The sequence below is a fragment of the Perognathus longimembris genome, chromosome 1 (genome assembly GCF_023159225.1).
Source record: "Perognathus longimembris pacificus isolate PPM17 chromosome 1, ASM2315922v1, whole genome shotgun sequence".
NCBI classification, from domain to species: Eukaryota; Metazoa; Chordata; class Mammalia; order Rodentia; family Heteromyidae; genus Perognathus; species Perognathus longimembris.
In genome coordinates, this window is record NC_063161.1 from 102612501 (window position 1) to 102627538 (window position 15038).

Below are 15038 nucleotides of genomic sequence, written 5' to 3' on the forward strand. Positions count from 1 at the left end.
GATTACAGGCCTGAGCAGCTGGAATTTGACATTATTAAGAATGACTGCACAGTTGTTTGGTGATAGAGACATTTTTATCCCAAATTCTTCCACTGAATTAGGAAGGGGGTGTGACTATTTTTAATAGATTAATGCTCCTAAATGTAACATGATTCTATATGTTATTACTATTTTCTGTTCAGTGCTAACATTTTCAAAAAAATATGTATATATATATATATATATATATATATATATATATATATTTTTACTGTCAGTCACAGGGCTTGAACTCTGGGTGCTATTCCTGACCTTTTCCCCTCAACTAGTGCCCTACCACTTTGAGCCACAGAACTACTTCCAGTTTTCTGGTGGTTTATTAGAGATGAGTTTCCTAGACTTTCCTGCCTGGGCTGGCTTTAAATTGCTATCTTCAGATCTCAGCTTCCTGAATAGTTAAGATTACAGGCATGAGCCACCTAAAATAATTAGGTTTTTCAAAATGCTCTTCTTGGACTATTGTGATTTAAAAATGTTTTAACCACAATGACTTGAAGTGAAGCAAGAATACTTTTAAAAATTGCCTTTTCACATGAACAAACATGTGATCTAGAAGAGGAAATGTGTATTTGAATATAACATGTCATTATGAACAGGACCAGCCAGACAATTTTGTGTTAACTGTTTGACCATTTGTTCTTGGGAAAGCATCATAGGATAATCTTGTGCTTCTGCTCAGGTGTTCTGAAAGAAAAGAAGGGGTTGGTGTGAGTATTAAATATACTGTACTAATTTTGTGAAAATACTTGCATTTATAATACTTTTATGGAACCTTCTAGAACACTGAGAAGTTAAAACTAGGTTTAGTGAATTTTTGAAGTGTCTCCGAGTTGTCACATACACTGTGTTTAGGGATGTGACCAGCTTTTTACTTTATTTTATTTTTTTAATTTTTTTTCTTATTTATTGTCAAAGTGATGTGCAGAGAGGTTACAGTTTCATACATTAGGCATTGGATATATTTCTTGTACTGTTTGTTACCTCCTCCCTTATTCCCCCCTTCCCCCTCCCCCTTCCCCTCTTCCCCCCTGAGTTGCTCAGTTGGTTTACACCAAACAGTTTTGTAAGTACTGCTTTTGTAGTCGTTTGTCTTTTTATCCCGTGTCTCTCGATTTTGTTATTCCCTTTTATATTCCTAGTTCTAATACCCGTATATACAGATACTCAGATAAGATACAGTGATAGTGCAGGTACAACCACAGGAAGGGGATACAAGAGGATCATTAAATATGGCATGTTGAAAGTAATTACAACAGTGATATAACACTTGTTTCCATAACATGGAGTTCATTTTACGTAGCATTACCTTATGCATTCATAAGGGCATAGCTATTAGGCTCTTGTGATCCTCTGCTGTGACTAGCCTAAACCTATGCTAATTATTCCCTATGAGGGAGACCATAGAATCCATGTTTCTTTGGGTCTGGCTCACTTCATGCAGTATAATTTTTTGCAAGTCCTTCCATTTCTTTACAAATGGGGCAATGTCATTCTTTCTGATAGAGGCATAAAATTCCATTGTCTATATGTACCACATTTTCCTGATCCATTCATCTACTGAGGGACATCTGGGTTGGTTCCATATTTTAGCTATGACAGATTGTGCTGCAATGAACATTGTTGTGTTTAATTGCTACAAAAACAATTGTGTGACTTGCAAAGAATTTTTGAGAATTAGTTATCCACAAGTTATTGAAAAAAATTTAAAAGGTACCTTTGAATAGTCTCTGTACATTTTCTTGAATAAGCTATAATTTAGCTATAACAAACAGTACAAGAAATGTACCCAAGGCCTAACGTATGAAACTGTAACCTCTTTGTACATAACTTTGACAATAAATAAGAAAAAATAAATAAATAAATAAAATTAAAAAAGATCTATCAATAATGATAAACCCTATACTTCTAGGTCAGATATAGAACCCCCTACTTGACAATCTATCTCAAGGATGAGCCTCTCCTCAGGAGCACTGTGATAACTTCTAAATGACTCTAGTCTGCATTGACTAAATACAATGTAAATACTATTTTACAACCTAAAGTTATGTAACACATAGACAGTGTGTTTGGTTGGATAGGTAATGACCCTCCAGTAGTGGGATAGAAAATAAGTTATAGTTATGTTTCCTACTCCAATAAGAATAATTTGGATTTTCAGTGAATTTATTGTATTTTATAGAAATAGAAAAGATGACTAAGGCATTGATCACCTCTTACTATCTTTATGGTGTGGTGTCTTGGCCTGTGTTGTTCTTGGTAGAAGTCCAAGAGTGATATAGCTGAGTTTGAGGGAAGACCTATGGAAGGCTGATGTTTTAATTTTGTATCAGATTAATCTCCCAAAATATATTTAGTACACATGCACACACATACAGCCTGAGATAGAGAAGGAAGATAAAGAACAAAGTTACCTGAATTTCATCAAAATATAAAAACAAAACAACTTTGTAATCCAAAAAGCTACATCAGGAAAGTAGGAACTCCAAATAATGGAAGAAAATATTTGCAAGTCATTTATCTTATAAGGGCCTAAGAGCCAAGTTACATAAAGATCTCCAACAATTTAATTTAAAAAAGACAAATAACCTAGTTAAGCAATGGACAAAGTGTTTTAATAGATTTTCTTCAGAAAATATATACAAATTGCCAATAGACACCTGGAAAAATGTTTGACAGCGTTAACCAGAAGAAAAATGGAGATCAAATTCACAATGAGATAATGACTTTATATCAATTATGGTAACTGCGTGTGTGCGTGTGTGTGTGAAAGAGGGAGAGAATGTGTATACTTGGCACATATTAATGGAGTACTTCATGCATATTTATGGAGTACAGTGTGATATTTTAAGTATTGACGTATTATGTGATACAATGTATTGATGTATACAATGACCAGATCATAGTAAGTGACATACCTGTCACCTCAGGCATATATCATTTCTTTGTATTGGAAATATTAAAGATCCTCCCTGTTATTTTGAAATATTTAATTAGTCATTGTCAACCGTAATTGAAGCTAGAGTTTATAAGAACTACAATGACAAAATATTCATGAAGATGTTGAGATATTGAAATTCTCATACATCGTTATTGGGAAAGGTAAAACAATGCAGTAAATTAGAAACAAAATCAGCAAGGACTGAGGATGTAGATTAGAGGTACAGCATTTGTCAAACATGCACAAGACCCTTTGTTCAATCTCCAGCATTGAAAAAAAGAAAAACAAAACAGTTTGCTAGTTCCTCAAAATACTAAAAATGTAATTATCCTAAGACTAAAAAATCCCCCCGAGTACATATAAAATTAAAATACATGTCCACACAAAAATCTTATGTATGGGTATTCATAGCAACATTATTCACAATAGACAGAAAGTAGAATGATTCTAAATGTTTATCAACTGATAATTGGATGTGCAAAATGTGTCACATGCATCCACTGACAAAAATGAACATTGTACTGATAAATTCTACAATGTGGATGAACCTTGAAAGCATGAAAGAAGCGTAAGAGAAAGAAGCTGTTCACAAAAGAACACATGGTATATGACTCCACGAAAATGTAATCTCCAAGACAAGAACATCAATGAGGATTTGTAGTTACTCTGGGGCATAGAACTGCGGGGAGTGGTGGGAGGGTGGGGGGGAAGAACTGAGAGAGAGAGATGATGACCATATTCTCAAATTTTGTAGCGAGTCTGTGAGTATATGACTCTATTTCATGATTGTTTTAATAAGGATGTTAGGACAGATTAATCTTTTGAATAAAAGTTGGAACCCAAAGATGAGAGCAGTTGCCTTTAAACGATACATTAAAACTGACCAACTTAGCCTTATGCAAAGCTAAAATGAAAATGTGGAGAATTAAGTGAAATTGCTGCTAGAGGTTATGCAGCTCTAGGTTTTGACAATGTTAGGATCTGTTACCTTTTTTGTTAAAGGTATTTAATGACTAGATATTAAAGTAATACTCTTGTACTTCCATTTTGTTTCCGAAACAAAAATATGTTGTTTATTCCAGAGATTTCTGCTTATTTTGAGACCGGCTCTTCAATGATTTATAATTTTCAAGAGCATTATAACTTAAATGGAAACACCAGTTCCTTGGCTTCTTCATTACCTAAAGATGTTTCATTATCAAGTGACTCCATCACTGTGAGCTTCCGGACCACTCAAACTCCAAGTTTATTACTTTATGTGAACTCTTTCTCTGAGGAATACCTTTCCATTTTCCTGGCCAACAATGGTGAATATCTTTTGTCTGAATAACAACAACAACAACAACAAAAAAAAGCAACCCAAAACCAGACACATTGAATTAGAAAAATATGATTGTAATGATACGAGTCTTTTAGTGTTCAAACTTTGGAAAGAAGTTCTCATACCTCCCAACAGCTTTGTTTTCTCAGTCCCATCCATTAATAAAAGCTAGTATTTTAAGAGGGAATTGAAGCTGGGTTTCCATGACTCATGTCTGTAACCTGAGCTTCTCAGGAACCTGAAATCTGAGTATCACAGTTTGAAGCCAGCCAGGTCAGGAAACCTTCCATTAACCACAGAAATCTGGAAGTAAGGCTGTGGTTCAAGTGGTAGAGCACTAGCAAGGCAGCTTAAAGAATCTCAAAGGAAGCCGCTGGGTAGGGTGGGCAGGAAAAGAGAATGTATAGAGAGGAATCTTCTGATTAAAACACAATGAAAGTATGTATAATAAGAGAATATAATGGGAATCTCAGTCTAACATTGGAGTAGTGGTATTCCAGAACAGGTGGCTTCTGGGTAGATCTGAGTCAATTCTATACAGATTCCAAAGTACACTTAGGAACAAGAGGATAAATTGCTCTGGGATCTAATGGAAAGCTTTGTAGAATTTCCTTTTAATGTCAGACACCATTTGTTTTCCTCCACAGGAAGTTTGCAGATTAGGTACAGGCTGGACAGACATCGAGATCCTGATGCTTTCCACTTTGACTTTAAAAACATGGCTGATGGATACCTTCACCAGCTGAAGATTAACAGAAAGGAAGCCATGGTTTCTGTAGAGGTAAGCCAACAATCTCCAATGTCAAAATAACTATTAGGAGTTCAAGAATGAATCACAGAATGCCAGAACTGGAGAATAAAAACGGGTACCTGTGGCTCACAACTGTCACCCTAGCTACTCAGGAGGCTGAGATCTGAGGATTGCATTTCGAAAGCACCCTGGGAGGGAAAGTCCATGAGACTCTGATCTCTTAACCAGCAAAGCGGGAAATGGAGGTGTGGATCAAGTGATAGAGCACCAATCATGAGGGTAAAAAGGCTAAAAAGAGTGTGAGGCCCTAGCTGGGTATGCCTATAATCATAGCTACTTGGGAGGCTGAAAACTGAGGATCATGGTTCAAAGCCAGCCTGGGCAGTAAAGTCTCTGGGACTGTTATCTCCAATGAACTACTCAGAAGAAGCCAGAAGTGGTACTGTGGCTCAAACAGGGTAGAATGCTAGACTTGAACACAGAGAGGCTCAGGGAGAGAGCCTAGGCCCTGAGTTCAAGCCCCAGGACCAGAAAAGAAGAAAAGAAAGGAAGTGATGCCCTGAGTTCAGGCCCCAATATGGGCCCCAAAACCTAAATTGGCATTTGAAGGGAAAATATATTTTAAGCTTGAACAGAAAACTACATTTTGGGGGAGGGGGCTATGGGTGTCAATTCTCTTCTAGAGAATACATTTTTTTAGAATAGCTGATTCTATCCTTTTATGGTTTCTGCCAACTATTGACACATCATGAAGAGTAGAGGAGGGGGAAGGAGTGGATCTTGGATGCGTGCCATGCCAGATGGCTTTCAGAAGTTGTTTATAAAATAGGCTGCCCCATCTAAATGTTGTTTGAAGGGGCTTTACTAAAGCTTCATTGTACTGCTTGCAGGTGATTTATTCTTATTTTAATTTTCCTCGTGCCCCTCTGTTTCTATTATTAAAATAGCTGTGCTTTTTTGATGCTTGTTTCCCATGGGACATTTTACAGGTTAACCATAGTGCAAAGAGAAAAGTCGTTTTGTCCTCAGGGACAGAATTCAATGCCGTCAAATCTCTCTTCTTGGGAAAGGTTTTAGGTAAGTGATAGATCATCCCTACCCCCCCCCCCCAAAATCATGTCATGTCACAAACTCTGGAAGCATTCATCATGCTGAAGGGAGCTCCTTGTCTTATGTTAATAATAATTTCACAGTGAGTGACAATCAAGGTACAAATTGTACTCTTGTCTGAGTGCACATATAATCACAAGCAAGTGCTATCTCGTAGATGAGCAAAGGCCTTCCTTAAAAGAAAAAAAAATCCTGTCTGGCACTTATCTTCTCCACTTGATGATTATGAAGAATGAGTCACAGTCTTTGTCTAACACTCCTTGAAAAGTAAAATGTTCCTAAAGCAGACACACAATTTCAGCACCAACTTCAAGCACTTCCATTCAGTTTTTAAAGTACCTTTCAGCTGAAGAGAAAGAAATAGTCCTGGCTTTCAGCAGATAAATCCAGCATGTCCTCTACCCAAGTCCTGCTTAGCCTAATGTTTCCATTTGCTGTAAACTCTGGGTTGGAGAGATGGATAAATCATGTGCATAAATATCTATTACACAGGCTGAAAGATGTAGTATTATCTGTGATATTAATAGAAGAGTATTTAAAAAAATCACGGCTCAACTTTAGTGTTGTAGTTGACGAGAAAAATAACCTTTCTCTTAAAAAAATACTTATTCATGTGCTGGCTTTTTCTTGTAATCCTTGCTGCTCAGGAAGCTGAGATCTGAGGATTCTAGGTTGAAGCCAGCCCAGGCAGACAAATCTTAGAGAATCTTATCTCTTATTAATCAGTAAAACGCCAGAAGAGGAGGTGTGGCTCAAGGAGTAGAGCACCAGCCTTATAAGAAAATGTCAAGGGAAAATATAGTGTCCTTGAGTTTATGCCCCACTACTGGCTGCCCACCTAACACCCATCTTATGTCAACCAGTTAAGAAAATGAAGTACATCATATTAACTCTGAAGAGGACCAGAAATTATAATAATAGTATTTGCTATGAATGTTCTTATTTCTTATAAGTAAGTTCATAAAGTTGAAAGCATTAGTGGTTTTTATTCAAGAAAAGTATATTCAAAGATATGAAACTTAGGGTATAAAAAGCTAACTTTAAGGGCTCGGTAACACTTGCCTGTAATCCCAGCATTCTGGAGGCGGCGGCAAGAGGATATTGTTTGTAGCCAGCCGAGGCTATATAGAGATTCTACAACTCATAAAAAAGAACATATGAAAAGAACAAATTTAAGTTCAAAGTAAGCATATGAGTGGTTTTCTCTGAGCCTGGAGACAGGTAGAAATAATCATCAGAAATTAATTAAAAATTTCATACAATTGTCTTAGGATAGGTTCTGCCATGTAAGGTTTTTTTGCTACTCTAAGGCCATTTAATAATTGGATCAAGATGATTATTTTTTGTTCAAATTTGGAGCTACATAGGAAGTATTTTTAGTTCCTTTTGATTTACAGTATCTAGACCAGACCAATCAAATGACTAATAGAGAAGCCACTAATTTTTCAAAGAAAGCTATCCAAAAGATACAGTGGTAGGTCATTAAGATGAATTCTCATAACTCATGGGAATCATTAATTTGTCTCTTCACTGAGAACTATTAGGTCCTGAGAATGCTAAGACAGATACTACAGACACCTTCATACTTGCTTATCAATAGGAAATACAGGCTAGTGTGTAAGCAATTATAATAAACAAATGCATTCATCTAATTTATGAGTACTTACCATGCTTCAGAAAAACAGAATAGCCCAGAATTCACTAAAACTAGTATGTTCTGTCTTATTCTTGCTATGTCTGTATAGTTTTCACTTTATGAAGGTAATTCCAGTTGATAATCTCAAGATGGACCCACTTTGGTGTGCACTCTACACTTAAAATGATCCACATAGCTTTGACTCTTACCTGATAGGTAGTCTAAGAATGTGAATAAAGATGAGGGAGGAGGATGGAAAGGAAGGTATTAGTCAAGATGCCCATCAACTGACATTGTGAATTGAAACCCCTTTGCATAACTGCTTCAAGATAAAAGAAAAAAAAAGTCACCATTTAAAACACTACAGTCCAATAATGGTGAGCCATTATTTTTGTTAGACTTTGTTTTTTTCAATTATCCCGCCTCCTTCTCCCCTCTTCCTTTTCCTTCCTTTCTTCCTCCATCTTACTCTCATCCCACCAATCTCAAGGTGCATACAATGAAAGGCCTCCCATGCAGCAATGCAAACAACTGCCTGCTGGTAAAAGCATTCACTGGCGCTGGCAGGGACACTCTAATCTGAGCTGCATAGTTGTGGGGGTGACCCTCTATCTTCCATCCTTCACCCTGTGCCCTAACAGTGTGTCTTCCCCTTCCCCCTTTGTCCTCAGAACCCCTGGACATGGACCCTGACACGCGGAGGGCAGCGACACATGGCTTCACAGGCTGTCTCTCTGCGGTGCGCTTTGGGGATGCTGCCCCCCTGAAGGCGGCTCTGCGTCCTGGGGACCCAGTGTGGGTCTCCATCCGGGGCCGGGTGACCCCAGCATCCCGTTGCATGGAAGGGGCGGCGCCCGGCTCCCCAGCGCGGGAACTGGCTCCCAGGCTCGCCGGCGGCGCAGGTGCGTGCACTCGAGTACCCCCCAGGTCCTGAGCACCCCGCATGCTTCCAAGCTGCCCTCTTTCCCAGATGCTCACAGTCTTCCTTTGTGCTCTTCCCTGCCCTTCCTCCTGCTTCTACTGTAGGTCATTTTGGGCCATCGGATGAGGGCGAGCCTTTCCTTAATGCAAACGGCAGTGACTCTGGGGTCATTGGAGGTAACAAATGTCTCTTTTCTGGCATTATTATTATCACTTTTGACAATGAAGTAAACATATATATATGTAAGACTAGGACCATCTGCCTTGTGCTGGTTTTCTGAGTTAATGCTCAAACTAATTTTAACTTTCACTCGCCCCAGAGGCTTAGTGAAGGAATTTCCATTGAACATCATTTTAAAAGAAGCGTTTTGCCAGGCACCGGTGGTTGCTCATGCTTATAGTTCTAGCAACTCCAGAGGCCGAAATCCTAGAATCACAGCATCCAGTGAGGAAAGTCTTAACCAGCAAAATGGTGGCCTGGAGGTATGAGGTAGAGTGCCAGTCTTAAGCAAGCTAAGCAAGTGTGAGATGTTCTGAGTTCCAAGTTTGGCACCCACACACAAAATTCAATGTGTGTAGCATTAGCTAAAATACATTATTCATTGTCATTAGGTACATTGACCATGTTGCATGGAAAATAAATATTTCCCTTCTAAAATGACAGAAAACAATTCAGATATTATAAAGTTTTAAGTTTCTTTTTGGATGTATTAATATCCTAATAGCATCTCAATTATTTTTCTCTTTGAAATCAATGATATTAAAAATGCATGACTTTTGCTGGACACCAGTGGCTCACTCTTGTAATCCTAGCTACATAGGAGCCCAAGATCTGAGGATCGCTGTTCAAAGACTATGAGACCACTTTTATCTCCACATGACCACCAAAAAGCCAAAAGTGGAGCTGTTGTTCAAGTCATAGAGCACCAACCCTGAGTGAAAAGCTAAAGAAAAATGCCCTGGCCCTGAGTTCAAGCCCAATATTGGCACAAAATTAATTAATTAAAGCATGATGCAATGAATACACACTGTTTAAAACTTTTTCAGTGGGAATGTGGTCAATAATGCATACTTAAATGTAATACTTTTGTGTTAGATTAAAAAAAAAACTAATCCTTCTTAAGTCCTCATGCCTTTTTTTTTCTTTTGTAGATTTTTCATTGCAGTGAAAAAGTTATTTCAATATGCTTGTCATATTCAAAATCTGTTCCCAAGTCTTACAACTGTCTACACAATACCGGAGTTAGCTTGACTTTCTGTGAGCAAAAAGAGCTTACCATTGCATTTTTCCTTGCTTCTAGTCAAATATCATTGACAAGATTTCCTGAGTAAATGCAAGGATTTGTCATTATTAAACATTTACGATCCAGCAGGTTTGACCTGGTCCTCAAGGCAGGGGAGGAAAGATGCTCTGCAGAGAAGACCTGCTCTGGGTCTTCACCACGGTGGAGTTCGTTTTCTAGCCCTCACCAGCTAGAGACTGAAATGAACATCTTTGTGAATTATCTTAAGTTTATTAAGTGGAGAGTGAAATCTTGTCCATATACTCATGGGTTAGTTTTTGCATAGATTTGCTTTTATTCTTTGCTAATATAACTAACTGCTTTAACATCAGCTCTCTGTGGTGTGTGTTAGTGCTGCCCCATTCTGAATTAAAACCTAAACTTAGAGACCTTCCACTCTCTTGGCTCCATCTCCTGAGTGTGTGCCCCTGAGTGGAGTATCATTGGTATATATAATGGCTTTTAGAAAATTAGAACCTTACCACTTATTCTTTTAAATAATCCACATTCCACACAAATATACTTAATATATATCCCTGCAGTGTTTTTGGCAATAAGAATGGATTACATTTATGCCAGAATTATGTGACCATAAAAGTATTTTAAAAATAATTTTATTAAAATGTATCTATTTAATTGTACTAACAATAATATTTATCCTCTACTGACACTAAATACTGGATCCTAAAATAATTTTAACATTTCACACCTGCTAGCAGAAAGTTATATCTGGTGTTAGTGATGTGTGTGTTCATACTTTTCAGTCTGAAAAGTACAGGTTTATGTCTGTAATCCTAGCTTCTCAAGAGGCTGAGATCTGAAAGATTGCTCTTCAAAGTCATCCCAGCAGAAAAGTCCCTGAGTGTCTGTCTCCAATTCACCAGCAAAATACACAGGACTTGAAGGCATGGCTCAGGTGGTAGAGCACCAACCAAGTGAACATGAAGTCCTGAGTTCAAGCTCTGGCACTAGCCAAAAATACATAAAAACAAAAACAAAAAAGAAAAGAAAAAAAAACTTTAAATAGTTGTAATTTATGATACAATGGTTTATTTTATCGTTTTTTTGTTTTTTTTTTTTTGCCAGTCCTGGAGCTTGAACTCAGGGCCTGCATACTGTCTCTGGTTTCCTTTTGCTCAAGGCTAGCACTCTACCATTTGAGCTATAGTGCCACTTCTGGCCTTTTCTGTTTATGTATTGCTGAGGAATCCAACCCAGGGCTTCATGCATGCTAGGCCACATTTCCAGCCCCTTTAGCCTGTTTTAGGCAACATCAGCAAAGAATCTAGTTGGGGCATCCTCTTCTGACTTCATGTTTTTTCTTCCCTCTTCTTTTACCCTAAGGTGTGATAGCTGTTGTGGTCTTCATTTTGCTGTGCATCTCCGCCATAGCCCTACGCATTTACCAACAGAGAAAGTCACATAAAGAAAACGAGTCAAAAGTCTCGAGAAATGAAGAGTGTTAGGAACGTGCTGGAAAGTGAACTCAGTGTCAACACACAGCCAGGGGTGGGGAGTCAGAAAGAGCCTGTGTTCTGGTCGGCAGCTGTGGCTGATCACTTCTGCTACTGTCCTGTCCTGGCTGTGGAAGTGGGTATGCAGTGCGGTCAGCTCGAGGAGGACCTATGGTTCTGGGTTCTGGGAGACCCCACCCGATTGGAGACGCCCTACTGCCCTGCTGGATTTGCCTGACAGTGAATGGGGAACGCCATCCATCCATCACTGTTGGGTAGTTTCTCCCAGTTGGAATGTTCTTTTCCCAAACAGAGGCTCAATTTCTATAACAGTCGTGAATTTTAGTTGAAAAACAAACACACACAAAAACAAAAACAAAAAACACATAGCCATGAAGCTTTGGTCCTCCTTTAAAAAATGGGACAGAACTCTCATGGTTTTCATTATCTGGAAGATTATAGAAATCCCTTTCTTGTTCCAAGAAGGTTTCTTACGTCATTCACATCTGAATTTTTGTAGTCCTGAACTCAGAGCCAAGTGACCTACCAAAAAAATTGAATAACATTTTCCCTTTTCCTGTCGACGCTCAGTCCAATGCCAGAGAGAGGCGTGGAAATCTTATTTTTGGTGTCTTGTGTTTTCTAATTGAATATTTTTAATCATTTTGATAAATTTTAGTGTTGAGATCACTATTGAATGCTATGAAATTTTAATATTGAATTTTGTAATGGAACAGAAAATTGATAGGTAAGAAGATACATTGAGGTTGTCAATGAAGAGAGCCTGCCTATTTTTCTTTGCAGTTTGTAATTTGAATATTTTGTAAATTGTGCTTATGTTTTTAACTAAACAAGGTATAAATTCTACTTGTTATACCAAAAGAGTTATCCTTTATTTGTATCACAATAATACCTGAGCAGAACATAGTCTCCTTGATCTTATTTACTCATAATATTGAGAGATTGTGTCAGGTTCTTTTTTGTTGTTGTTTTTAAATCATTTTATATTTCTCTTTTTCTAAAGGCTGTTACTGATACAACTTTGATTTCCTTTGATTATATTGTACAGAAAAATTTCAAATTATTAGGAAAATGAGCTTAAAATGAACAGCACTCACTTCTTATCCAAAATTTGAATTTCTCTAGGCACAAATTCATATATTATCCTCCTTCATTTCTTTTTGAGCACAAACTGACAGCTGTACAATCCAAGGTTACACTATTTATATAAAATATAACATTCAAATCGCAGGTTTATTTATGGTTGAGTGTTCCTGGCTCACACCTGTAATTCTAACTTCTCAGGAGCCAGAGATCTGAGAATCATGACCAGAAAATCGTCAAAGCCAGACTGGGCAGGCAAATATGAGAGACACTTATCTCCAGTTAAACAGCAAAATCCTGTAAGTGGAAGTGTGGCTGATGTGGTAGAGTTTTAGCCTTAAGCAAAAAAGCCAAGCAAGAGCTTGAGGTCCTGAGTTTAAGCCACAATACGAACATACATACATACACACACACACACACACACACACACACACATACACAAACACACGCACAAAAATCATATTTATGATCACAGGGCCAAATCTCAATAGATCATCTTGTTTATGGTATGAATGGAAACCTATCTCATTAAGGTTTATGTATACGCTAATATAGCAGAAGACTGGAATTAACTTGATGGTGACAGTTATGGAAATTAACAATGCAGGGACAATTGCATGGAGTCATCATTTGGTTCACTAAGCCAACTATGCACGCACACACACACGCACACACACACACAATGATGCTACTCTTTTTAAAACACAGATATCGATTGCCTTCCCAGGACCAATTAGATTATGTAACTTTTCCCATCAGGCAAGTTGGAAATCTGCCAACTCGGCACTGTTACTACGTAATTGAATTTTCATCTTATTAGTGTCATTTCTGAAAGCATGACAATAGATCCTGTTCCTTATATCTGTCCCCAGCAAATGATTTCTTCTCAGAATACTTTATTTCTATTGATGTTGAACTGGATGATTGAAGAGTTTGTCTATTCCTACTGTATTACTTGATTATCACAATAATCATGGTAATCAATCATAAAGGAGCACCCTTTTCTGAATGGTATATGTTTGTGGGTTCTGCAGGTCTTTTTTTTTTTTCTTGCTTTTCTCCCTCAGAATCCTTTGCAGAATGGAACAGGATCTAACAAGGACAGGGTACATTTTGTAAGCCAAGGTAGACATGTCATTGCTAAAACTTAGAGAGAGACATGTTTTATCCCATAGAAGTTTTGGGGAGCTGCAACTTTCCAGAGTTATAGAGTAAAACAGCAGAGCCCATTGCCTGGCAGTTCTTAATAACAATATCTTAGGATCCAGTTGCACTGATATACACCAATCTTCTATGTTGGCTTTTACACTTCATCTTTTTATTTGAAAATAAATTGTTTGGGTATTTTTAAAAAATAAGGTTGCTGTGAGAGGAGCTGTGCATAATTTAAACTATACCATTTCATGGTTAGTTTTCCTAATTTATACAAAACTGTACTGATAAATGCACTCTATTCTGGTTTGTATATTACCTTATATTTCTTGTTTACTTGGAGATTGTGATTTGTTAACCTTTCTTTGATCTGGTATTTATCATCTAGTCAAGTTTTCCTTTTAAATTATTAAACATAAAATGAAAAGGGAAATCAATTTTCATAGATTACTAGCTGAAACATATGTATGAATGTATATATTTAAACTTTTGCCATAGTGTAACCAATTAAGGACCAACTGACTAAAAATCTCTAAGAACTTTCCTTTGATGTGGCAGAGAAATGATTCATAAAATATTCCTTAGATAGATAGGTGTTTGTTTCAAGAAGCATCATTCTATGATAGAAAACTAAAGGGACAACAATTTGCCAAATTTTGTTCTCAAATAAAAAAAAGAAAATAACTTTTTATTTCAGAAGTCTGAAGTTTCTGACTCAACTACAAAATTCTAATATTAAAAATATAGTGGCTAATTTTACCTGCAAGGTTTATGGCTCTAACATGATGGCCTACGTGAATTATATTACTGTGGTATCATGGCCACAATCCACCACAGGGAATCATTCAAATTTTTTTTTATCATATCCTAAGTGTCATCACTTTACCTAAATGAATTTTTTTTATTACAGCTCATACTGACACATGATTTAGCTTATATTGTCTCAGTTGCTGTAAAGGATCATAGAAAATTCAAAGTATTTTCCTTAAGATTATAGACTTGGGACCTTCTTATGGAGACATAAGATAGAATAGGCCATGTCTATAGGATAAACTATGTGTGTGTATGTGTAATGTGTACACGCATGTGTATGTATTCTATGTTTCATATATGTATATATATCACATAGAATATATACAACATACAGACACACACACTAACACACATACACACACACACACACACACACATTTCCAGTACTGGAGCTCAGATTCAGGGCTTCATGATTTTCTTTGCCTGTTTCACTCAATGCTGATGTGCTACCATTTGAACCACACCTCCACTTCTGGCTTTTTGCTGGTTAATTGGAGGTAAGAGTTTCTCAAATTT

General features: G+C 37.3%; 1 protein-coding gene across 1 annotated transcript in view; it reads left to right on the forward strand.

Annotated features, from left to right (window-relative positions):
- Positions 1-11465, forward strand: part of LOC125352376 (contactin-associated protein-like 3) — a 129201-nt gene extending 117736 nt beyond the window's left edge. Inside the window, exons 20-25 of the mRNA XM_048347469.1 lie at positions 4060-4284; positions 4946-5079; positions 6039-6126; positions 8467-8697; positions 8822-8893; positions 11344-11465. Of these exons, the coding sequence (XP_048203426.1) occupies positions 4060-4284; positions 4946-5079; positions 6039-6126; positions 8467-8697; positions 8822-8893; positions 11344-11465 (872 nt within the window). The remainder of the gene's footprint in view (positions 1-4059; positions 4285-4945; positions 5080-6038; positions 6127-8466; positions 8698-8821; positions 8894-11343) is intronic.
- Positions 11466-15038: the final 3573 nt, after the last annotated feature.